Source organism: Poecilia latipinna, unplaced genomic scaffold, assembly GCF_001443285.1.
Source record: "Poecilia latipinna isolate Pla-1442-1.1 unplaced genomic scaffold, P_latipinna-1.0 Scaffold1003, whole genome shotgun sequence".
Taxonomy (NCBI): Eukaryota; Metazoa; Chordata; class Actinopteri; order Cyprinodontiformes; family Poeciliidae; genus Poecilia; species Poecilia latipinna.
Genome location: NW_015113619.1, coordinates 55,642 through 77,702, shown reverse-complemented (window position 1 = coordinate 77,702; position 22,061 = coordinate 55,642). Strand labels below are relative to the sequence as shown.

The 22,061-nt window shown below is 39.9% G+C and overlaps 3 protein-coding genes across 5 annotated transcripts in view; 1 reads left to right on the top strand and 2 right to left on the bottom strand.

Moving 5' to 3' along the window:
- Window positions 1-77: 77 nt before the first annotated feature.
- grhprb (glyoxylate reductase/hydroxypyruvate reductase b) lies at window positions 78-3,863 on the bottom strand. Its single transcript, XM_015050658.1, has 9 exons — window positions 3,638-3,863; window positions 3,250-3,383; window positions 2,829-2,901; window positions 2,590-2,706; window positions 2,404-2,492; window positions 2,219-2,323; window positions 1,165-1,300; window positions 870-1,000; window positions 78-783 (listed from the first exon to the last, which is right to left on the bottom strand). The coding sequence occupies exons 1-9, from the start codon at window positions 3,808-3,810 to the stop codon at window positions 662-664; spliced, it is 1,080 nt and encodes a 359-aa protein (XP_014906144.1). The 5' UTR covers window positions 3,811-3,863; the 3' UTR covers window positions 78-661.
- Window positions 3,864-5,213: 1,350 nt separating this feature from the next.
- uba6 (ubiquitin like modifier activating enzyme 6) lies at window positions 5,214-17,273 on the top strand. Its single transcript, XM_015050653.1, has 32 exons — window positions 5,214-5,317; window positions 5,765-5,858; window positions 6,020-6,114; window positions 6,222-6,250; window positions 6,366-6,460; window positions 7,388-7,499; window positions 8,063-8,143; window positions 8,238-8,360; window positions 8,456-8,579; window positions 8,782-8,885; window positions 8,983-9,045; window positions 9,721-9,797; window positions 9,938-10,004; window positions 10,097-10,240; window positions 10,343-10,489; window positions 10,573-10,653; window positions 10,756-10,833; window positions 10,923-11,104; window positions 12,738-12,843; window positions 12,925-13,014; window positions 13,098-13,178; window positions 13,259-13,387; window positions 13,490-13,541; window positions 13,635-13,698; window positions 13,777-13,846; window positions 13,931-14,002; window positions 14,086-14,209; window positions 14,309-14,502; window positions 14,755-14,882; window positions 15,038-15,125; window positions 15,551-15,645; window positions 15,722-17,273. The coding sequence occupies exons 2-32, from the start codon at window positions 5,818-5,820 to the stop codon at window positions 15,861-15,863; spliced, it is 3,078 nt and encodes a 1,025-aa protein (XP_014906139.1). The 5' UTR covers window positions 5,214-5,317; window positions 5,765-5,817; the 3' UTR covers window positions 15,864-17,273.
- The window catches only part of polq (polymerase (DNA directed), theta), a 17,036-nt gene continuing 12,243 nt past the window's right edge, over window positions 17,269-22,061 (bottom strand). For all 3 annotated transcript variants that reach the window (XM_015050650.1, XM_015050648.1, XM_015050649.1), the window contains 13 exons: window positions 21,526-21,733; window positions 21,248-21,441; window positions 21,011-21,139; window positions 20,701-20,875; window positions 20,452-20,575; window positions 19,708-19,802; window positions 19,525-19,607; window positions 19,352-19,453; window positions 19,155-19,266; window positions 18,280-18,404; window positions 18,050-18,185; window positions 17,852-17,958; window positions 17,269-17,778 (listed from right to left, as the gene is read on the bottom strand). In XM_015050650.1, coding sequence (XP_014906136.1) covers window positions 17,665-17,778; window positions 17,852-17,958; window positions 18,050-18,185; window positions 18,280-18,404; window positions 19,155-19,266; window positions 19,352-19,453; window positions 19,525-19,607; window positions 19,708-19,802; window positions 20,452-20,575; window positions 20,701-20,875; window positions 21,011-21,139; window positions 21,248-21,441; window positions 21,526-21,733 — 1,704 coding nt within the window. In that variant the 3' untranslated portion in view covers window positions 17,269-17,664. The remainder of the gene's footprint in view (window positions 17,779-17,851; window positions 17,959-18,049; window positions 18,186-18,279; window positions 18,405-19,154; window positions 19,267-19,351; window positions 19,454-19,524; window positions 19,608-19,707; window positions 19,803-20,451; window positions 20,576-20,700; window positions 20,876-21,010; window positions 21,140-21,247; window positions 21,442-21,525; window positions 21,734-22,061) is intronic.

Sequence of the window (22,061 nt, the reverse complement as noted above, 5' to 3'; positions counted from 1 at the left end):
AGATATGAACTAATACCAGAAATTCTGAGCAAACCTGGAAAAGTCTCATTTGGATTCAGAAGAAAAACAAAGAAATTCTGAAACAGACTTTTTACATTTATTTGTTTCAACATCCACTTTCTTAATCACATCACAACTTTAGTATTTGTCTAATTTTAGCAATTATTTGTATTTTGTAGATACTGAAAGATAAATCCACACTCATTTCACACTTTGAAAAGGGATATTTCACTGCTTTTCTGGCATTTAGACCCTCTGATATCAAGGTCTTAAACCTGCATAATTTTTTTTAGCTTTGCGCAAAACTTTAAATTTATGTAACAAAACAAGGCGTTTTGTTACATGATCTCTTTGGCTCCAGACTTATTGATTCATGACCCTAAGTGGGGTCCCGATCCCCACTTTGGGAGAGCTAAAGGAGAGCTGATCCAAGCTAAAGCAGATAAACAAAGATGCAGTGCATTTATCTGGACAATTGCGTAGTCAAATTGGAAGTCATACTCTGGGTTGTGTTGTTTCATGATTTATGACATTTTAGTTAAATATTTCTTACACAAAAGAGAAGAATGCAATAAAATAAACTGAGTTTAAAACAGCGGAAGTATTTCAATGGAAAAGTTGAAGTTCTCCAAAACTGAGATTCTCTGGAGCAAGTCTGTCCTCACAGCTTCAGCTCTTTGATCATTGGCTGGCTCCCCAGGCCAAGCAGGAGGTTGTTTGCTGCCAGGGCAGACATGGTGTTACGGGTGCTGTAGGACGCACTTGCAATGTGTGGAAGAATCACTGCAGAAGAAAGTTAAGACATATGATTGACAGTAAGTAGTGAGAGCAATGAGAGTAATCAGAGCTGACTGCTTTGACAAACTCACCGCAGTTTTTGAGAGTAAAGAGTGGGTGGGTGGTGGGCAGGGGCTCAGGAACGGTGACGTCTAATCCAGCTCCGGCTATCTGCCCAGTGGACAGAGCTTCATACAAGTCCTCTTGATTTACAACCCCTCCTCTAATGTGGCAAAAATGCAGTATTTACTGACAGAAACCAACATGGACAATTGATTTGATTATTAAAAGCTTTAGAACACCCTTGTACACACTATATTTATGGATTGTTGCGTACTGCTTGTTCTGAGGTCACTTGGTGTGTGTTGGTGAATAACATTGGGGTACCTGCTGGTGTTGATGAAGATGGAGGTGTTTTTCATTTTTGAGAAAAGGTTCTTGTTGCAGATCTCTTTGGTCTCCGGTGTTAAAGCACAGCATATCGACAGGAAATCTGACTGCTTTGCCAGCTCATCCAGTGTGACTTGAAGAACAAACAGCATGAAAATCACAATACTGTATATTATACAATTGACTGATGTAAAAACAAATTAATGCAGTCCCATTTATGTATCTATCATTATATTTAGACAGAGAAAACTTATGGGAAAGTACCTTAGCCTTAGACAAACTAAAACTCTACATTCTCCTACGGTCTCCAGTCCATTCCAAATAAAAGCACCACATGCTTGCTACTGGAGTGTTTTCATCAGAAGGTTTTTTTAAATATAGGACATATGGTGGGATTACAAAGGGTGGGCACACAACCACCAGATGAAAATGTATTGCCTTGAACAAGTTTTCTATTGCTTTCATACATCTGTACGCAATGAACAGTTGGCGTCTAAGCTCGCTAAGCATGAGGAGAGAATTTCACATGTTTTGTGTCAGACTGCACTGTATTTTCTGCATTTTGATTTTCTTGTGCAATTTACACCAAGGTGACATAGTTCTATCTCCACTTAAGGAATTGCTTGCTAAGCGATATTGGAAAATGAAAAAAGGCAAAACAAATGACTGTAATGAAAATGAAAAGCTGCAACTTTTGCATTTAAACAGAAACCAGTGCTTCTTTTACACAGGTATCACTCGTTAGCTTGTGTGGCAACACTCCAGGTACAGCTCCAAATGAATTCAATTTGAAATGCATTGCACAGAACCAGATCTCTACCTTCACAGTACTCTTTCTCCATAAGAAGGAGAAAGTAAATAATATTCAATCATATTCAAAGTAGGGAAAACTTAATTTACTGTTCTTCATAATGCTTAGTCTCCTTTTTTTTTTTTTTTTTTTTTTTTGCAAATCTCCAGTCCAAAGGCTTGAGGTATTACTAAGAAAAATACTTTGAAAAAAAATCCTAAAGTGACAACAGGCTGTAAGTGCCAGTGATCCACATATTACCATATTCAGCATTGATGGCCTTGGCCAACTCAGGTCTTGGAGCCACATCTGTGTAGATGAACTTTTTTACTTTGAAAGGTGCCAGCCGCTCTGCAATAGCCACACCTGGACAGCAACCAGAAGAAAACATCAACATGATGGGTATGGTGATTGTGAGATGATCTTATGTAAATTCATTGTGTTACCTATTCTTCCAAGTCCAAGAATTCCCACAGTGCTGTTGGCCAGCTCGTATCCACACAGCCACAGAGTTCTCCATGTGCCCCAGCCGCCGCTGACACAAGTTGCAGTGGGAGATGGTTGTTTAAATTTGACTTAAATGAACTTGGGGATATTTTCTAAAAAGATGTGTGCTGTGTGCACGAGCTTACGTTTTTGCCTCATGAGTCGCCTCTATGAGTCTCCTGGATGTTGCAAGCAGCAGAGCTACCGTTAACTCTGCAACTGCATCTGTCAGGACCTCAGGGGTGTAACCTACACGGATTCCTCTGGTGAGAGACACAAATATACACAATTACATGAGCATGTTTCAGTAAAATAAATCCCACAAAATGTATACATATAAGGACCTAACAATTAAATGTGTTACTTAAGGAAACTAGCAGATCACCTTTTCTTCAGCTCCTCCAAAGATAAATGATCAAACCCCACTGACATAGTACTGATGACCTTCAGGTTTGAACCTAAAGGAAAAACACCATTGATACAGAACCACCATGCATTTGTTTATGGATTCTATAGTGCCTTGCAAAATGATCGGTAGCCATTGAATCAGCCATAGATCAGAGATAAAGATGTAGGTGTAGCAGAGTTAGGGAACTTTAAAGCAGCGCTATTTTAAAACAATATCTAACAATTTGAGCAACTCATGTAGTACTGTTCAATTTATCACCATGAAATAGAAAGAGGAAAGCACAGCTCCAAATCAATCAAAATATGGTTCTCAATCTCTGATGACAGGCCAATCAATGACAAGTTTGTAACATGGAAATTTGGGAAAAAGTATGACGGATTTAAATACTTTTGCATACCTGCAGCATCCAACAATTCTGCATCAATCTTTTCAGTCAGCACGCAGAGGAGACCATCCACACCTTTCACTTTCTGAAGCAGCTCTTTCCTCGGCACAGGGACGTCATCCGAGTCCCACAGCTCAAACTGCACCCTGTGTGAAGAGGACGCAAAGCAGCTACTGAGGTTCTCAGAGTAGTGCATCAAACACCACTCTGAGATTTTACTGATAATCTCCTATTTTGATGTAAATAAGATGTAACTGAGGCATATTAGTTATGAAATACATTGAAACATTCAGCAATGCTGTGAGGAAATATTATTTCAGGTACCATATCTTTATCTTATTAATCTGAAGGTAACCAATAGAAGTCCTCCTGTCTGTTACAGGACTCCTTCCCGACTTACTGTCCAGAATCCTGGAGGATCTTCAGTCCTTCAGGTGGGATCTGCCTAGTAACGTAAACCCGTGGAAGGGTTGACATGTCCCTCAGTACTTTAGTTGTTGCACCACTGGTAAAACTCAAAGGAGCAACAGCAATCCTCTGTAGCCGACGTAGTGCCATGCGGCTGCTCAACATTGCCAATAACTTGCAGATCTCTGTAAGGCGAGGCGTTTCTTTTGGAGTTTAGAGTTTTGTTGCAGGGAGGCGTTAATTTCTGGCTGCAGTTTAGGGGGAGGTTCCCATGTGTGCTTGACCAATGTGATCAAAGGGAGGATGCCTCAGAGGTTTTGAGGTGAAGGGTAATTTTTTTTTTCCAGACCAAAAGAACACAATATTTGTCCAGATTTCAGTGAAAATGAAATCTATTTGCATTGCAATGGGAATGGAAATCAAAACGGACACAAAAAGATCCGACAATAACACATTTTCAAACAAATATTTGGGTTTGTTTGTTTTTTTTCCCCCCCTAAAACAGTCCACCAAATTGAAGTCAGTCAGATGTAAATGTTTCACTTGACTGTTGACCTTTGTTTCTTTACACAGGAGAGTACCCAAACACATTCAGTTCTCCTGTCCAGCTCACACTGGATCAGTGGTGTCCCCCTAGTCTCCCAAGAGCAGTCTGTAAGACTTATAGTTTGTTTAGAAAGTAGAAACAAACCTATTGAAATAAAAAGAAAACATTTTATTATTGTGCATTAAGAAAATCAAGATGAGGGGACAAAAGCCACATTACAAAATTATATCGATAAAACTTGCAACAAAGGTGTATCATTACAAAAAAACCCATCAGCCTGTTCATTTTTATTTGAGTTCGGAACATGCTAGGTTCTGAACTCAAACATAGCATGTTCTACTTACATGCTACTGACATCGCATGTAAGTAGTACATGCGATGTAAGTAGTATAAACATAAATGGGATACATAGGAAAAGCTTTCATGTCAGGGGTAATGTGTTGCTATTAAACTAGTGGATTTTATGAGAAAGACCAAGGCAAAATTTGGGATATTTGTGAAGTAAATTAACAATATTTGTAATAAATTTTAATTGAAATAATTCGTTTTTGTGATTAAATACTTTATTAAGGATATAGCTCATTTAAATTTTATGGTAAATATAGTTATTTGGTATTAATATAATCATTTCACTTTGCTGTGATACAAGCTGGACAACATGAATTTGTTTGGTCTGTCAGCCACTATCAGCTGTATGTCAGTGTTACACAGACAAGGTGACTGGCCTGTTAATGTGCAGTTTAGCCAACCCAGATCAACCATAGAGACAGTTTAAAGTTCATGATGTACTGCTGCAAACAGGAAATGATTTAAGAAATATTTTAGTAATTCCATTTCAGCATACAATATTATATGTTTGTGTTATTAATAACAGTTCTATTTAAACCATGAATTATGAACATGTTTATAGAAAAAACAATGATGTTGTATGAAATTCGTGTGTTAATCATTTTGAGAAACATCAAAAGAATCTAAACTTTCACCCCCTCCAAAAACAGTCAGAAATAATCTACTAGGAAATCATTGGCTATTTTGAGTCACATGATCAGGATAACCCGGAAACGCTTCTAGTTTTTAACCAGTCACAGCAATTCATTCGAAGCTACCCATCGCGCATACTGTCAGGTACAAGCAAATGCTTTTAAATTCTTATTATCATAACAATTTTAGCAACATATTTGACACACTATATGACGGAGGTTTTGTTTCCTTAAACAGTCGAATAATTTGGATGGTTTTGTGTTGCCTGGTATTTCTGTTCCCACTTTTAACGAGTTTATGATAAGTCCTGGTCACCGGTACCTCACCGGGAGTGACACTCAGTGCTAATGTAGAAGCTAACGTTGAGTTTCAATCAGCAGTTACCTGTGTATTTTAATAAAGTACCGGTTTACTTTGTTTTAATGCTTCACGGTTAAAGGGCCCTGGAGCCGAACACGCTGTTCTGACTCGAGGCTCGGAGCAGCGGCTACTGACAACCAGCTAGCCATGTAGCTAACCTGCAGTTGGGCGTTGGTTTAAAAACAGAATCGCAAAATGCCACAAATGTCACGTTGTTGTCTTCCCGTTTAGGAAGAGTCGAGATTTTTGAAACGACCGAATCGCCACCCCCTTCCCCTCTGAGCATGGCTGCAGACCTGATGGAAATTGACGACTCACTGTACAGGCAAGTGCTGTGTGGTGATTCTCTCATTAATTAACCCGAAAGCACAGATAACATGGCGTGGCAGTCGGGTCAGGATATGACAGCGCACTTCACCACACAGGAGTCGGCGATCCTCACCTTTTCTCACACTTTCTCCTTCTTCACGATCTCCTCCTGTTCAGCCGGCAGCGGTATGTGCTTGGAGACAGTGCTATGCACCAGATGGCCCAGTCTTCAGTCTTTCTCAGTGGAATGGGAGCACTGGGAGTAGAGATAGGTGGGCAGGCATTTTTTATTTTTTTTTGGTTAATCCTTTCTGATACTATTTTAATACGACCATAACCATCACTAACTGCATTTGATTTTACTTTTGTGTTTCCTCAGCAAAGAACATAGTCCTGGCTGGCGTGAAGGTGGGTAGTATCGTGAAATTTTACTGTCTCTTGCTCAACAAAATTGTATTGAGCACCAGAGTCAGATCTGAACCTTCCTAAGTCTCAGATTTTTTTTCATGTGTGTTTTGTTCAGTCTGTTACTCTTCACGACACCAAGAATTGTGAGACATGGGATCTGGGATGCAACTTCTTTATCCACAATGAGGATGTTCTGAGCCATAGAAGCAGGTAATGTGGATGGTAGTGATATGCAGTTCCAGTCACAAGTTTATATCCGCTCATCATTACCTTGAATTTAATATTATATTTTGTTTTTTAATATACATTAAAGCTGTTCATTTTTTGATTTAAGTTTATACATCAACAGCTTAAATTAAATTTAAAGAGAACACTGATATTTGACCACTAATCATATTAGAAATGGTAGCGACTCATGAGTTTTCAGAAGGGTTCAGTGCAGGGATACTCCAGATGTCTAACGTTAGCATCTAGTGTTTTGTATCAATGTCCTATTGCAAAACCCAGTTATGATCATTTTTTCAATTATTCAATTAATAATGACTGGAACGTCATAAGTTTTAATGTTTTTTTCATCCGGTCATCATTTTCAGTTATTTTTCCATTTCATTGTATTGTTTTGTTTTTTAGTTGTTTTAGCTTCTTTGTATCATTTAAAACTCTTTGAATCGCGCTGTTGCTGAAATGTGCTATACAAACAAAATCGGCCTTCCTTGGCTTTGATTCAAAAAGTTTAACTTGGACTAGAAAACATCAGCATTTAAAAATATCATCTTAGTTCATGTTTTGGCTTGGTGCAGCATTTCAAGAGAATTGTTTGACGTATTTCAAGTAAATATTAAAAATATAGAAAATATGTTAAGTCAGTATTATGAGCCTTTTAAATACATAAATAAGATTTTGTTTTGTTGTTTGGAATTTGGTAGTAAGGCTTTGACTACCCTAACCATAATGAAAAGCAAACCAAACTATTTGTTTGAGTAGTTGCCATTATTATTTTTTTTATTCAGAAGCATTAATGGCTGATTGACCAAGTAACTGGAAACAAGATCTGCTCAATCATAATATGAGGCGGGAGTCTAATTTTCTGTGTTTAGATATTATACATGTTAACTAAAGTTAATGTTTCTGTTTCAGGGTGGAGGCAGTGTGTCCTCGGGTTGCTGATTTAAACCCATATGTCCAAGTTGACATGTCTTCATTGCCCGTGGATGACAACACTGATCTAAGTTTTCTCAGAAAGTATCAAGTAAGTTAATATTTAAGAATCTTGTCTCAAAATTTTTTTACATTTGAGTATGTCTCGGGAATCTAGTCTCAGAAAATAGCTATTAAAACCTCCTGCTTGTGATGAAGGAGCTGTGACTGTATTTTGTACTGATTTGTTATGCATCTGTGGGAACACTCGGCCCACCTCCAGTGGTTGATATTTTTCCTGACTTTTTATAGATAATTCTATATGTTTTCTGGTTAAATTCATAGTAGTTTCTTATGGAAGAAAGAAAAACAAATAAATTGCTGTACCTTTTCTATTTGTAATGTAACAAAATATTTGTTTGAATAGTTTTGATAGGAACTGTCAAATATAAGTCAAATCTTACAGTACAAGATATTACCATAAAGGTTTGATCAAAGTATCGGAGAATTATCCATTTCGACTCATTATTAGTTAGTACTGTCAGTTTCCTTGTCCTTCAGTTTAAAAAAAAAAAACAAGTCTTGACTCATTTAAATTTAATCAAGATTGTTCTCCTCTGTCTGCTGCAGACAGTTTCCTACATTCAGTTCTTTACTGTTCTCTGTCTACTGCAGTGTGTGATTTTGACAGAGGCCAGTTTGAACCTACAGAAGAGAATAAATACATTCTGCCACTCACAGCAGCCCCCCATCAGAGTAAGTTTTAACCCCTTCGATAGAAAATATTTGTTTGCTTCATATGTATTCTGCTGCATTTCAACTAAACCCTGTTGCCTTCTGTTTTCACCAGTTCATTGGCTGTGACACTTACGGCATCTGTGCACGCATTTTTTGTGACTTTGGGGAAACGTTCGAGGTGTCTGATCCCACAGGAGAAGAGCCCAAAGAAATTTTCATCCAAAGTATCACTCAGGTAGTGTTCATGCTGTTACACTGTGTTCACACAAGAGGAAGTCTGGCTGATTCTGAACTTTATCCACTTAAAAAAAAAATCTCATTGTAACTCAGAACAATCCTGGGATTGTAACCTGCATGGACAACCGCCCCCATGGCTTACAGACAGGCCACAATGTGATCTTCAGAGAGGTCCATGGGATGGTAGCGCTCAACGGGACTGTACGGCAGGTTACAGGTATCGTCTTTCCTGAATGGAACAGTTTTGGTGTTAAAATATTTAAAATAGGCACAAAAAAAACTGAACACACTTGTAGTTTGAGTGTTGGCATTGCTGTAGCTGTGTCTACTGGATGATGTTGTATAACAGTAAACTAATCAAAACTTTGTATTTTCTTTTGTTCTTTTTTTAATATTTTTGTGGCTGTGTGTGGTATCAGTACGTTCCCCTCACAGCTTTGAAATAGGAGATACATCAGAACTTCAGCCCTATGCACATGGAGGTTTCTTTGTAATGGTGAAAAACCCTACAACATATTCTTTTGTGAGTAAATATTTTACTCTATAAATATTATATTTGGACAAGAAAGGTGAACAGTAATTAAAAAACCTATTTACTCTGTTCCTTTTATGTATTACAGGAAACATTAGAGCGACAGCTTTGTAATCCTCAGGTTCTGATTCCAGACTTCAGTAAACCAGAGGTAAGAATGGAAAGAAAGCGGGGAAGCATATATCTCATATTGGCGAATTCAGATGTGACTCTGAATTTAATTCCATTTAAAGATAGTGTGCACTTCTGTGTTAAATGAAATTAAATCATGGTAAGTTAAACAGTAACAGCAGACCTGGATGAGCTGGAAATTAATATGACTGATTCATATGCTGACGAGTCAGTCTCTACACAGTTGGTTTACAAAAATGTTGGAAACTATGGACTTGGATTTATCTGGATAAGTATGGCAGGAGAAATCAGAATATGAAAAATATGAACTTTGTTGCTAAAATGTGGGTAAACCAGAAGATAATCGCTTCATGCTTCAGTAATGCTGGAAGAAAAGTGATGCATATATGAACAGTAGGGTTATGCTTCTCTGATCTGTAGCCAATGTGCTACAAATGATCTAATGCATTTTAGATTACATGGAAAAAGAAATGCCATACATCCTCATCCATCTTGATGGACTCATTAAACAGGTCTTGTCCAATAATCTTAGTTCACATTTTTAAAAACCTCACTGACAATCGACAGAAACGATGTCCCCCCGTCCACCGGACATCCTTTCCTCAACCTGCAAAACAAGCTAAACCAGGAAAATTAGCCTAAGTCAAGCCTGGTGTTTGTGCTTTAATTCATAATCTTGTCTTCTACCCATCAGGCTCCTCTACAAATCCACGCTGCCATGCTGGCTCTGGATAACTTCCAGGTCAAGCACTGTAGACTTCCTAATATTGGGTAAACAAACTTTCTCTGGCTTTTTTTCTACCTCCACTGTGATTTCCTGCTCTACATTCTGTAATTCAAGTTTATGATAAAATAAATGAATGTAAAAAATGCACAGAGATAATAAATTGTTATGCTTTAATCTTCATCAGGTGCTTACAGGATGCTGAGGTTTTACTAAACCTGACTGAGGAAGTGAATACAACACTTTTGAACAAAGTGAGCTTTTAGTTCTCTTTTTAGATTCACAATAATGCATTCTGATTCATTATCAGCTATCTTTCTTCTTGTTTCAACCTCCTTCGTCGTAGGTTGCTGTAAATGCTGATGTGGTGCGCTGTCTGTCTCGGACAGCCAGGGGAACCCTTCCTCCGTTAGCTGCAGCCGTGGGAGGAATAGCAAGTCAGGAAGTTCTCAAGGCCATTACAGGGAAATTTGCTCCACTGCAGCAATGGGTAGGAGATTATTTCAGAGGTCTAAAGGATCTTACTGACAACTCACCCTGATGGTATTCTCAAATTCTCTGTTATTTGACCTGTTCCTCTCCAATTGTTAAGTTTTACCTCGACACCACTGAGCTGGTCAGGCCTCTTCAGTCTCTTGCTGTTGAGGAGTTTTTCCCTCGAGGTGACCGCTATGATGGATTACGAGCCTGCATTGGTGAATCATTGTGTCTTGAACTACACAAGCTCAGGGTCTTTATGGTAGGCACTGGAGTTTATCAGTATTAGTGCATTAATTGCAAGATGTTTGTGCTAAATAAACCTTAATTGTTTCTCTTTCTAAGGTTGGCTGTGGTGCCATAGGCTGTGAAATGCTGAAAAACTTTGCCCTCCTTGGCGTCGGATTGGCAAAAAGCTCTGGAGAGGTGGGCGTCTTCACATCACCCCTCTTCTTTCTGAACGCATTGCCTTCATCTGCTTATGTAATACAGGCTTGCTGAATATATTTTTTTTGTGTCACATTCAAGGTTTGTGTCACAGACCCAGACCTCATAGAAAAGTCTAACCTGAACAGGCAGTTCCTCTTCAGACCCCATCACATACAGGTTAACGGATGTTACCGTTATAGTTTTTGCTTGAACTAATATCGGAAGCTAAATTAATTTAACTCCTTGCCCCACCTTTGCTGTCTCAGAAGCCAAAAAGTACCACAGCAGCAGGAGCCACTCTTGACATCAACCCAGAGCTGCAGGTGGACGCTCACCTAAACAAGGTGTGTCCAGCCTCTGAAAACGTCTACAGCGACTCCTTCTACTCCTCCATGAACGTAGTGGTTACAGCGCTGGACAACGTGGAGGCGAGGAGATATGTGGACAGGTTAGTGTGAACTAGAATTCATTTTAAAGACCCTTCATCCAAATGATTTGTATATAGCAGCTAATATCCACCATATTTTTGTCCGCTTATTTCTTGCGTATTACTAGATACACACCGCTAAGACATTTTGAAGACAGTTTCAAGGTTTTAGCTTTATGATTTTAGCTAGTTTTGACATATATTTAGGAGTTATAAATAAAAGGCATGTTACTTTTTCTTTCTGCTGCCTTAAAAGGATCCATGATTAGCTGTAACGATAGACTTTGAGAAATATTGATTTTAGATGTAATAATCTAAAATAGCTGTTTAGTTTTTATACATTTTAATAAAATATTGTCACATGAATGTTGCCATGTTGTTCACACGGCAATGGATTCTGGGTAAATTATGTCTAATGGTCCAATTGCGCTAGCTCTGTCCAGTCAAAACAGTGGTGAGTAACATTATTAAGCCTTTGCAAATTGAACTGGAGCATGCTGAAATTGATTGGCATGTAGAAATTGCAAGAGGTGATGAAGATGAGGAGAAACAAACCGAGGAAGAGGACAGAGTTGGCCATAGGAGTTGGTGTCTGCTGCTGCTGCTGCCTTCAGCTTTGTAGATGAAACAATGAATGACACATACCTCTGGTTGGACTGCGTGATCCGGTAAATACTTCTTATAGCTCCATGTACGGTCCAGTCTTCGTCCGAGGCGGCAGGAGTGCCACCAGTACAACTGCTGCATATCTCCGTTAACATTTAAAATAGCTTCCTGCCCTGTCTATCTGATGTTTCTCCCAGGGTTTAGGCGCTTTGCAGATAAAAACTGTCGGCATGGCATTTATTTTTAGCTGCTTAAGGTAACGACCACCTGTTGGAGCCTTTGTCAGTTTTGCTCGTACAAATGACAGTCTTCTGGAGAGAAATGTTGAGGACACAAATGTAGGTCCTTTGAAAGTTGTGTTCAGCTCCGGCTCTCTTCCACTGCACTCTTCTGTTTTTTTTTCATGTGGGAAGAGATCCAGATTCAAATACTTTTTTTTTCTTTTTTTGTTTGTAATTACAGCCAACGGTGACACAGCGTTTCATTATTTAAAATTACGCCAGTAATAAACAACAACTCAGGAAAAGACAGCCTATCTGTGTTTACTCTGTAGATTTCAGTACTGAATGGACCAAAACGTGTCATCAACTCAGGAGGTGAAAAAATGGCGACCTTCATGGGTGAAAAATATAACAAAAGATGTATATTTTTGAAATGACAAAGTTTTGACATATAGCAAACGACAATTCTTTAGTTAGAAGGAAAATTACAACATATTTAGGCAAACATGTTCAACTAATCTTGGATCCCTTTAAGAGGGGTGGGGGATATTAAGTAATGACTTTTAAGTCGTATTTGATATATAAAGGATGTTTATATATCAGATATATCAAATCTAAAACAGGCTGATTCCTTCCACCAGCCAGTGTCTCTTGAATGAAGCCTCCATCTTTGAACTTGGTCGTATTCATCCAAGTTGGATTTATTTTCATCTGAACTTTAACACCTCATTGATGTTAGCCCTTGAAAAACTGTTTAAATGAAAGCTTTAAGGTTGAAATTGTTCAGTTTTAAATGTAATATTTTTTTTTTCATGTTGTATTTCTAGCCGCTGTGTGTCCAATCAGAGACCTCTCTTGGACTCAGGCACCATGGGAACTAAAGGACACACTGAGATCATTGTTCCAAGCTTAACAGAGTCATACAATAGCCATGTGAGCATTATTTCCTGGTCATATTTTTTTTTTTTTTTGTGTGTGTGTTTTATGTTCTGAACCATCTGTTTTTCCTCTCAGAGGGACCCCCCTGAGGAGGAGATCCCGTTCTGCACCCTCAAGTCTTTCCCTTCTGTTATAGAGCACACCATCCAGTGGGCCAGAGACAAGGTCTGTCCTCAATGAATCTGATCATTGTTATTTTGGTACTGAGACTATTGTCTAATGCTTTTTGTTGTGATTTTCTGGTCTAGTTTGAGAGCTCCTTTTTCCATAAACCCTCCATTTACAACTCATTCTGGCAGACACACCCTTCAGTTGATGTTGTGCTGCAGGTGAGATTTAATGCTGCACACATTGTTTTCATGCTCGTTTAGCATCATTGTAAACCTCTGTGCCGTGTGTGTGTGTATAGAGGATGCAGGCGGGGGAAAGTCTGGAGGGATCCTTTCAGGTCATTAAGCTGCTGAGCAGACGTCCTGGTCAGTGGAAGCAGTGTATCCACATTGCCCGTCTGAAGTTTGAAAAGTATTTCAAAAGAAAGGTATCTAATCTCGACCTATAGAGGCACATGAATATTTATAAAGAGATTAAAATGGAAAGACATTCCAACCCTGACATCGTTTGTTTGCTGCTTACTATCCAGGCCCTACAGCTCTTGCACTCATTTCCTCTGGAAACGAGATTAAAAGATGGAAGTGAGTTTATGTGGCTTTTTTCTCTTTATTAAAATAAATAATTAAATGCATCTACAGAATGACACATCTATCTCACATTTTGTGCTTTATTAGGTTTGTTTTGGCAGTCTCCAAAAAGACCCCCGACACCTATTGATTTTGACTTGAAAGACCCGTTGTGAGTAGACTTTTGTGTGTTTTCTTGATATTTTTCATTCCTGTCATCAAAACCTCACCCTTCTTTTTCCTCCATCAGGCACTTCACCTTCATCGTCAGCGCTGCCCGGCTCTATGCTAAGGTTTATGATATCGCCTACTCAGAAAACGTAGGTCACATGCATTTGTGCTTGTATTGTCAAACAAATTTAATTTAAATTTAATAGCTGACTGGCTGGGCTTTTATTCATCAGGATCTTTCTGAGGACACTGTGAGCAGGATTCTTTCTGATGTCAAAATTCCTGAGTACAGACCCTCAGAGAAAGTAGGTTATGCTTCTCAGTTGGCATCTCCATTTCTCTCTGTTAAAAAAAAAAAGATAATTTATCTTTGCTCTGTTGTTGCTAGTCTATAGAGACAGATGAGACTGCTAGGAAACCTGACGCGACAAAGATGCCTCTAAGCAGCGAAGAGGAGAGGGAAGCCATCACACAGCTTGAGCAGGCCATCGACGCAAACAAGGTCACACCAGGTGTGCAGACAAACTTAATTAGATTGATGTGCAAAAAGAAAGATGCTTTCTTGGATGTTATTTTGATCACATCTGTTTTGTTTTTTTTGTTTTTTGCAGAAGGATTACAGATGAGACCCCTTCAGTTTGAAAAAGACGACGACAGCAACGGTCACATAGACTTTGTCACGTCGGCCTCCTCCATCCGAGCCAGGATGTACTCCATCGAGCCGGCAGACAGACTGAAGACAAAACGCATCGCCGGCAAGATCATCCCCGCCATCGCTACAGCAACCGCTGCCGTGGCAGGACTGGTGAGAACCGCCATCGAACAGTTATAAGAACAGACTTGATTGTACATTATTTGGGTTTCATGTGACAATCAGAAGGTTGTGCAAAACTCTGAAGTAAGCTGAAATGTATTCAAGGTAACCCTGAAAAGTATATTTGTTTAAAGCTATTTAGTTATTTAAGCAAACTTGAACCTGAGTTAAGTTCTTGTTTGCTCTAATAAACACTTAACCTTCATGCCTTGAATCTGAATTTATTTATTTTTAATGATATAGGTGTCACTGGAGTTGATCAAGGTGGTCGGTGGATTCGGATTTGAATCTTTGAAGAACTGCTTCTTTAACTTGGCCATTCCAGTGGTGGTGCTCACGGAGCCCGCCCCAGTTAAACGGACGCCCATCAGGTAGAAGCATCAGTAGATTTCCTCCTTCATGCACACATTACCACAAACTTACAAATCACAACATAAGCATTTTTGTAATATAGGATGTTACCCTTTAATGAATCTCACTTATTCATTCAAACCAGTTTTTGCTAAGAAGGTAACATCTTTTCCAGGAACAACATCTACTTTACTATTTGGGACTGTTGGACTATCTTCGGCCACGAGGATTTTACTCTCTCCGACTTCATGAACGCAGTGAGGGTGAGACGTTCTTTTACCATTATTCAGCTCCGTCTCAGTAGTTGCAACATTACTTTTTAAGCCCACCAAATATTTGCAAACTCGACATGCAGCCATCGTCCTTCTCCTGGCTGATACAAAGTTTAAGATTTTGACCCATTCTGATTTTTTTTTTCCTATTAAAAGGAAAATCGAACTGAAAAGAAACATCAGATAATATTTTTCAATTACACAGAAAAGAAAGTAATCTCTGTTAAGTGATGCATTTTATAAACTAAATCTGGAGGCATTTCTGAGTTTTCATGCATTATTGAATAGGGGAGATGGAAAATCAAAATAGGAAAAATTGTCTGAGATCTCTGGCTGGCTGGCCGATTTAGTGTTTCCATACTTTGCAGTTACTCATTTTCAAACATAATAAAGTTGACGATTTCATGTTTTTGTAGGAAAAGTACGGGATTGAACCGAGCATGGTCGTCCATGGTGTAAAGATGCTCTACGTTCCTGTGATGCCAGGACATTCAAAGAGACTCAAGCTGACGTAAGGACTTCACTCCTAAAATGTTTCTATTTTAAAATATTCTTTCTTTAAAGCTTCTATCCTCCGTCTCCCTCAGGATGCAGAAGCTCATCAAGCCATCGGCGGCCCGTCGCTATGTCGACCTCACCGTATCGTTCGCTCCAGAATCAGACGGAGACGAGGACCTCCCTGGTCCTCCTGTCAGGTACCACTTCAGCCCGGAGAGCAAGGCACCCTGACAGCTCCAGAGACGTCGCCCCCAAAAACCTATGGTGTCCTTATTTCTCTTACTTAAAGCACTCTGTTATACTCCACCTCCCTTCCCCCGCTCCGTCAAGAACAGAAGCCTCACGGGGACAAGAGTTTTCCCTTCAGGTTTTGATTTGACTACGGCAAAACTCCCAGCCCCAGCACAACCCCACTGCCATCTCCCCTCTCATCTCCAGAGCTTCATACAGCAAGACAGATGGGTTCTTGCTGCACAAATAGCCAGGAAGTTAAAGCTGCTTAAGTAGCACTTGTTATTGTACCTCTCTGTACATATATTCTGGTTTTTACTCTGAAATGCACAGCTCTGCCTGTGTTGATGCCTTAAATGATTTTTGTTTTTCTTCTGATAGCCAATTTCTTCATCTGCCTGGCTGTTAATCCTTCCCTTTGGCACTCATCACTTCACCTTACTCTTTAGGAATCAGCTGTTGGCCACTCTTGTGTTCATAGAAACAGATCAAGCTGTTGTATAGTTAAAGGGGTCCAACAGGCCAGTGACAAAATGACCAAAGATGCTGACTATAAATGTGTCTCCAGATGATTGTTCTTTTCGGGCCATAAAAACAATGATGACATCACAACAGTGTTTAAGAAAACTGACCATCATCTACACCCTCATGTATGTGCTTTGTCACTAGACGATAATTTTACCACATTACACTTCAATCAAACGATGCAACTGATGTGAGGAGCCAGTAACACTCAAATGTAGCTGCTGGTCTTGCCCATCTCATTATTTTCTTTTCTAATGACTGCACTGACAGTGTCCTCCATGTTGGAAAGTAAAGTCCTTTGGGTAAAGAAGATGAGCAGATGTTTTCATACTTTGTTTTTAAAAACCACATTTTTCTGGGGTATATCGTTCCTTTTTATCATTGTTCATAGATGTTTTCATGAGACATGTATTTATTTACTTGTTACTAATTTTTTTTGTGTCAAACTGAGCCTTGTGTTGATGAGCTCTGTTGAGTCACGGTGCACTGGTTACTTGTTGGCGATGAGCTGAAACCATTAGTGTATTTACTCCTGTTTTGTTCCAGTTGGAGGCTGCATCAAAGGACTTTGAAATTATCTATACTGGCTTATATTTGCAGGCATATCTTAATGGTTCTGAATGGAGTTCCAACTTGATAAAAATTGGGAGGATGAAGTCAAAGGTTTTCTGCTTTTTTTAATGAAAATACTGACCTGAAAACAGTTTGGAGATTGGCTGTTTTCTCATTCATCCATTTAACTTTTTTTTGTTTGTTTTGAACAAGAAATGTCTATTGGACTTTGTAAGTATAAGACAAATCTGTTTTGTTGAGAAATAAATGATGTACGTTCTTGTGAAAGCCAGCTCAACCTATGGTCCAATAAAATGTGACTTCAGGATAAAATCAAGAATAAACCTGGTGAGTCTTTATGGTCATCCAACTCAAATGGCAAATATTTCCAATTCATTACATCAGACATCCTCCATATTAGTGTCAAAGATGCACCAACCAAGCTTTTTCCTGGTCAAAGACCAGTTTCAGGGATTCTTAGAGCTTTTGACTTTTAAATCCAATTTAGTGTAAATAATTATGGACTGAAAATGAGAATGTTTTTGTGCATATACAGCCAAATGGTTGGTGCGTCTCTGTCAGCCTATAAAACATGTACAAAATCAGATTGCTTAGATGTCGCATCTCATCGTCGATATGATTAAAAAAATATTTTGTGCAGATGGAAGTATATACAAAAGTTACAAAGCAACATTACAGTTAATTTCATCATTTAGGATTCAGTTTATATATCGAGGTCCTGCAGGTTTCCCCAGCTGGGTCCAACTCTGACTTTGGCTTTGAGCTTCACATACAGCTTCACTGCTGACTCCATCTCCCTTTTGACTATCTGTGCAACCTGGCGAGAAAATGTTAGACAATGAAGCATCGTCCTGCTCTCAGTGTCATAACCCAAACAGTGCTCCCAATACCTGTATGAGATCCTGCTCTGTGGTTTCGTAGATGAGCTCATCATGCAGCTGGAGGACAAAATAGGCTCCCCTGAGCCGAGACGTCCCAATTCTGTGGTGACTGTGAGCTGGAGGGGGAATTACAAATTGAGGTTGATGGCGTTAAAGGTCACAGTCTGAAAGTGTAAATACGAAAAGGAGGAATTGTGTGAAGTTTACCTGAGCGTGTGTGTTGGTGAGACAATGGGGCCGCAGGATACGTTTTTTGTAACCGTTTCTGGATGTTGACGGTAGCCAGTTTGACGATGTCGGCTGCCGAACCCTGCACCGTCGTGTTGACCGCCTGCCGCTCTGCCTGAATGGACGGCGGAGGAGCCGAGAGGCAAAGAAACAGAAGTGAGCTTTGTGTGTTATTTACTCGCTAAACCTTAATTGTCAGGTTTGCTCACATGAGCTTTGACGTGTGGATTTGTGCTGGAGATCCCAGCTAAATATCTCCGCCGGCCCATCAGCGTCTGAACATAGCCGTCCTTTAAACACTTCTTTACAGTCTGCTTAAGAAAAGTGTTGATCCCTGAAAGACGAGATGGAATGCTGGTATGAAGGATTTGAAGACATTTGAATTTATTTTCATTCAACCAAGAAGTCTTCTGACATGAAAAGAGGCAGGCATTTCTCAAAAGAAACAAATTATAAGCAGAATCAGTCTTGAAAATGTTTGATGTTTTACATCTAAAAAGCAGTCAAACTCCTCTTATAATCGGTGACCAACAGGTTTTCACTGTCATTTTGATTATTTATCTTTGTTGGTGAGCTCCTAAGTCTCTTCACCGTCACTGTAATCTTTAGCTTCCTCCACACATCATCACCTATCAGATTCAAGTGACTGGGTTGCTTCAGAGATGTTATTGTTCCATCCAGACTGAAGAGGACTGTTGGTCAAATTGGCTGAGGTCAGTCACTGGAATGTGCCAATACAACAGCCATTCATCAGGTATTTTTAAAACCAGAAGGTTTTTTTTTAAGGTCAACCAAAAAAAAAAACCAACAACTATTTAACTTAAATATGTCTGAGTCGAGCTGAAACTTTCAGGTAAAAACACAACAAACTCATCATGCTGTGAGGCTGTTTCACTACTGAAGATACTGGTGGATTTTACATGTATGGAATAATGAGGACTACGACCAATCTTATTAATCTTCTCATATATGGGGCATAGTTGAATCCTGCAACAACACAATATCAGGAAAACTTCAACGTACAGTAAACGTATCCTGTTTATTTCTGCTATGCAGCACAGTGGTACTGCAGTTGCCCGCATACCTTTGTATCTTGCTTTGAAACTCTCGATGTAGCAGGCTGCGTCGTTCTCCTCTACTCCCATTTGCTCCCCAAGTGACTTTGCTCCCATTCCATAGATGATGCCGTAGCAAATCTTCCAGCAAAGAAGAACGTATGATCATCAGAGGTCATAAAATAAATCATCACATCCCCAAATCTGCTGTTCTCCGTATCCCAACCTGTTTTGCCTGCTGTCTGAGGCTGTCCTGCACAGACTCTGGGTCAACACTTTTCCACTCAGCAGCAATGCAGCGGAACACGTCAGCTCCTCCATTCAGCACCTTGTGAGCACACAATGTGTCAGTAAGTCATCTTTGACAATTCTATTATATTGTTTTGCTACACCGCTGACCTGCAGGAGGCGCTGATCCTTCGAGAGGTGAGCCAGCACTCTCAGTTCCAGTTGAGAGTAATCAGCTGCCAGTATCATTCCTCCTTCAGTTTTATACAGGAAAACATGGACAATTAGGTTTGAAACAAAGCAACTGGGAAAATGTCTACATATGTCATAAGAACACAGCATGCTGATTTAAACCTGAGAAGGGAATAAATGCATGTCTCATGCTGACGGAGAAGGCCAAGCCTTGTTCTGCAGCTGCAGGAAAAGGAGCAGCAGAGTTTGTCCTCTTTCTGTAAAAGCAGAAACAGTAGTTAGCACCGAGCTAACTAGCCGCCACAGAGACAGTTTCTCTCCCGGCTTTCTCTGTGATCAACACTTAACAGAGCGCCAGATTAATGCCATGCATATTAGCACTAATTCAATCTTGTAAACCTCATTTATAAAAACACTGTATGCATACATATTTGCAAGAAAGAAAAAAAAAATTCACTTTTTATTTTCTGTTTTTTAATATTTTGAATGTCTTCATTGAGAGCAAAGTGAAGCTGAAGTCAATTTTCTTGCTTCATCACTAAGACTGATTCTGATTCTTAATTATTTTCATGAGCAACTGCAGCACTTGGGTCAAAAGTGGGTGTCTCAAAGTGATATAGGTCTGGGCTTTGACTAGGCCGATAAGCATTGATCTAAATCAATTTATTGCAGCTCCGACTGCTACATTTTAACTGATTTTCTCCCCAGATTTTCACCACAGTGCAGAGCACTTTGTTCCACACAACCCCTACATAACTTGTGGCAAAATGAAAATGAGACGTCATGACTTTTCTTCAACAAGAGACAGTTACATAACAGCTGCATACAAGTGGGCAGAATGTGAAAAAGGATTAAAACTACTGCAAATCACTAGGAACGAAAAGCCAGGACCAAGAGTGCACCTACCCCAGCTTTTTGGGCATCTGGAAGCCACCCTGAGAAGGAGGGCTTTCTCCGACCACTGTAGGCATGCAAATCTCAAAATCTTTGGGGACGTTCTGGATGTTTGGCTCAGTGAAGCTCACTCTACCTGAACACAGGAATCAGGTTAAATCCATTGGTTAGATTTGCCTTGAATAAAAATGATTCATAATAACCAGGTGAAACAATCTGGTTTCAGCGAAGCCTTGTAAACACAGACGCTCTCTGTTGCACCTGTTGCCGTGTGTGTTTGTGCGACGGGGTATATTCTGTCCATATCCAATGTAGGATGATACTGCTTCTCCCTCTGCAGGGGAAACACCACTTTAGTCAAGGCGTTGGTGATTCTCCGCCACTCCAGGACTACAGCTGGCAAAGGGTGCAGGGGACGAAGTTTTTCTAAAACATCCTGAAACAGAAAGTCTTTATTTTAGATCTAAGACTTCTTTGCTTCGAGTGAAATCCGGTGGATTTAATTTAATGAAGTTGCATAATTTAAAAACAAAAATGATTATTAAATAGTTTCGTAGCTAATTGTTTGCACCTTGGTAGTGCTGAACTGCTTCCCAAGTCGCACTCTGCCGCTGCCTCTCCTGGTGTAACCCAAAGTCTTCTTATTTCTTGGTCCATTTATGTCTCCATTTGGAGGCAGATGAAGCTCCAAAAACAATACCTACCATAAGAAAATACGTCATTAAATCCTCTGGGTTTTTTTTTTTTTCCCTTTGTTGATCTATTTGCATTTTACTAAGTCAGCTGGGGAAGATGAGAAGAGTTGGACCTGTGCTATGTCATCAACACTTGTGAGGGAGAAGGTGTGTCCAGCCAGGCTGTAAGCCTCGGCTTCCAGCGCTGACAGTTTGGCCTGCATCACATGTTTTTGTCTCTCGCACTCCTCCACGCTGAAGCCAACTCCGTTCAGTTCCAACAGAGCCAGACAAACCTGGGAAGGCATCTCTATCCTCCTAAACACATCTGACAGAGTCGTATAGGATTACTAAAAACCACCACTTTAACACCTCATTCTCACCACTGGCTTCATAGACGCAGCATTTCTACCCAGTGTGCCGTCTTGCTCCAGCAGACCGGAGAGATGGCTCATCACAGCATGTATGAGGACGCTCTTGGTTGCAGCCCTGACTCGAGGACAGTGGGAGAGTGCGTTCCCGAGACCATCCAGCAGGGGTAGTTCTTCGGGACAATAGACAGTCACCATGTTGGGAAGAGTTCTTTCTTCACTGCCAGGATCCAGCAGCCAGCAGGCAACCTGGGGTGGACAGATGCACGATTATTTACATTCCTTACAATTTCCCACTGAGCTTGATCCCAACTTTTAAATACTAATAATAATTCCAAAGGTGAAAAGAATTATAAAGTCCAGAAGAAGACTAGGACAGCACAGTGGTAAAGTTATTAGTTAATGTAAAAAGGGGGACTGGAGGGTGTGCTCCAATTACAGAGGGGGCACACTCTTAAGCCTCCCTAGCAAGGTCTATTCAGGGGTCCTGCAGAGGAGGGTCCGTCGGATAGTCGAACCTCGGACTCAGGAAGAGCATTAACAGACTGAATACAAATGCATGACACACTTCTGAGAG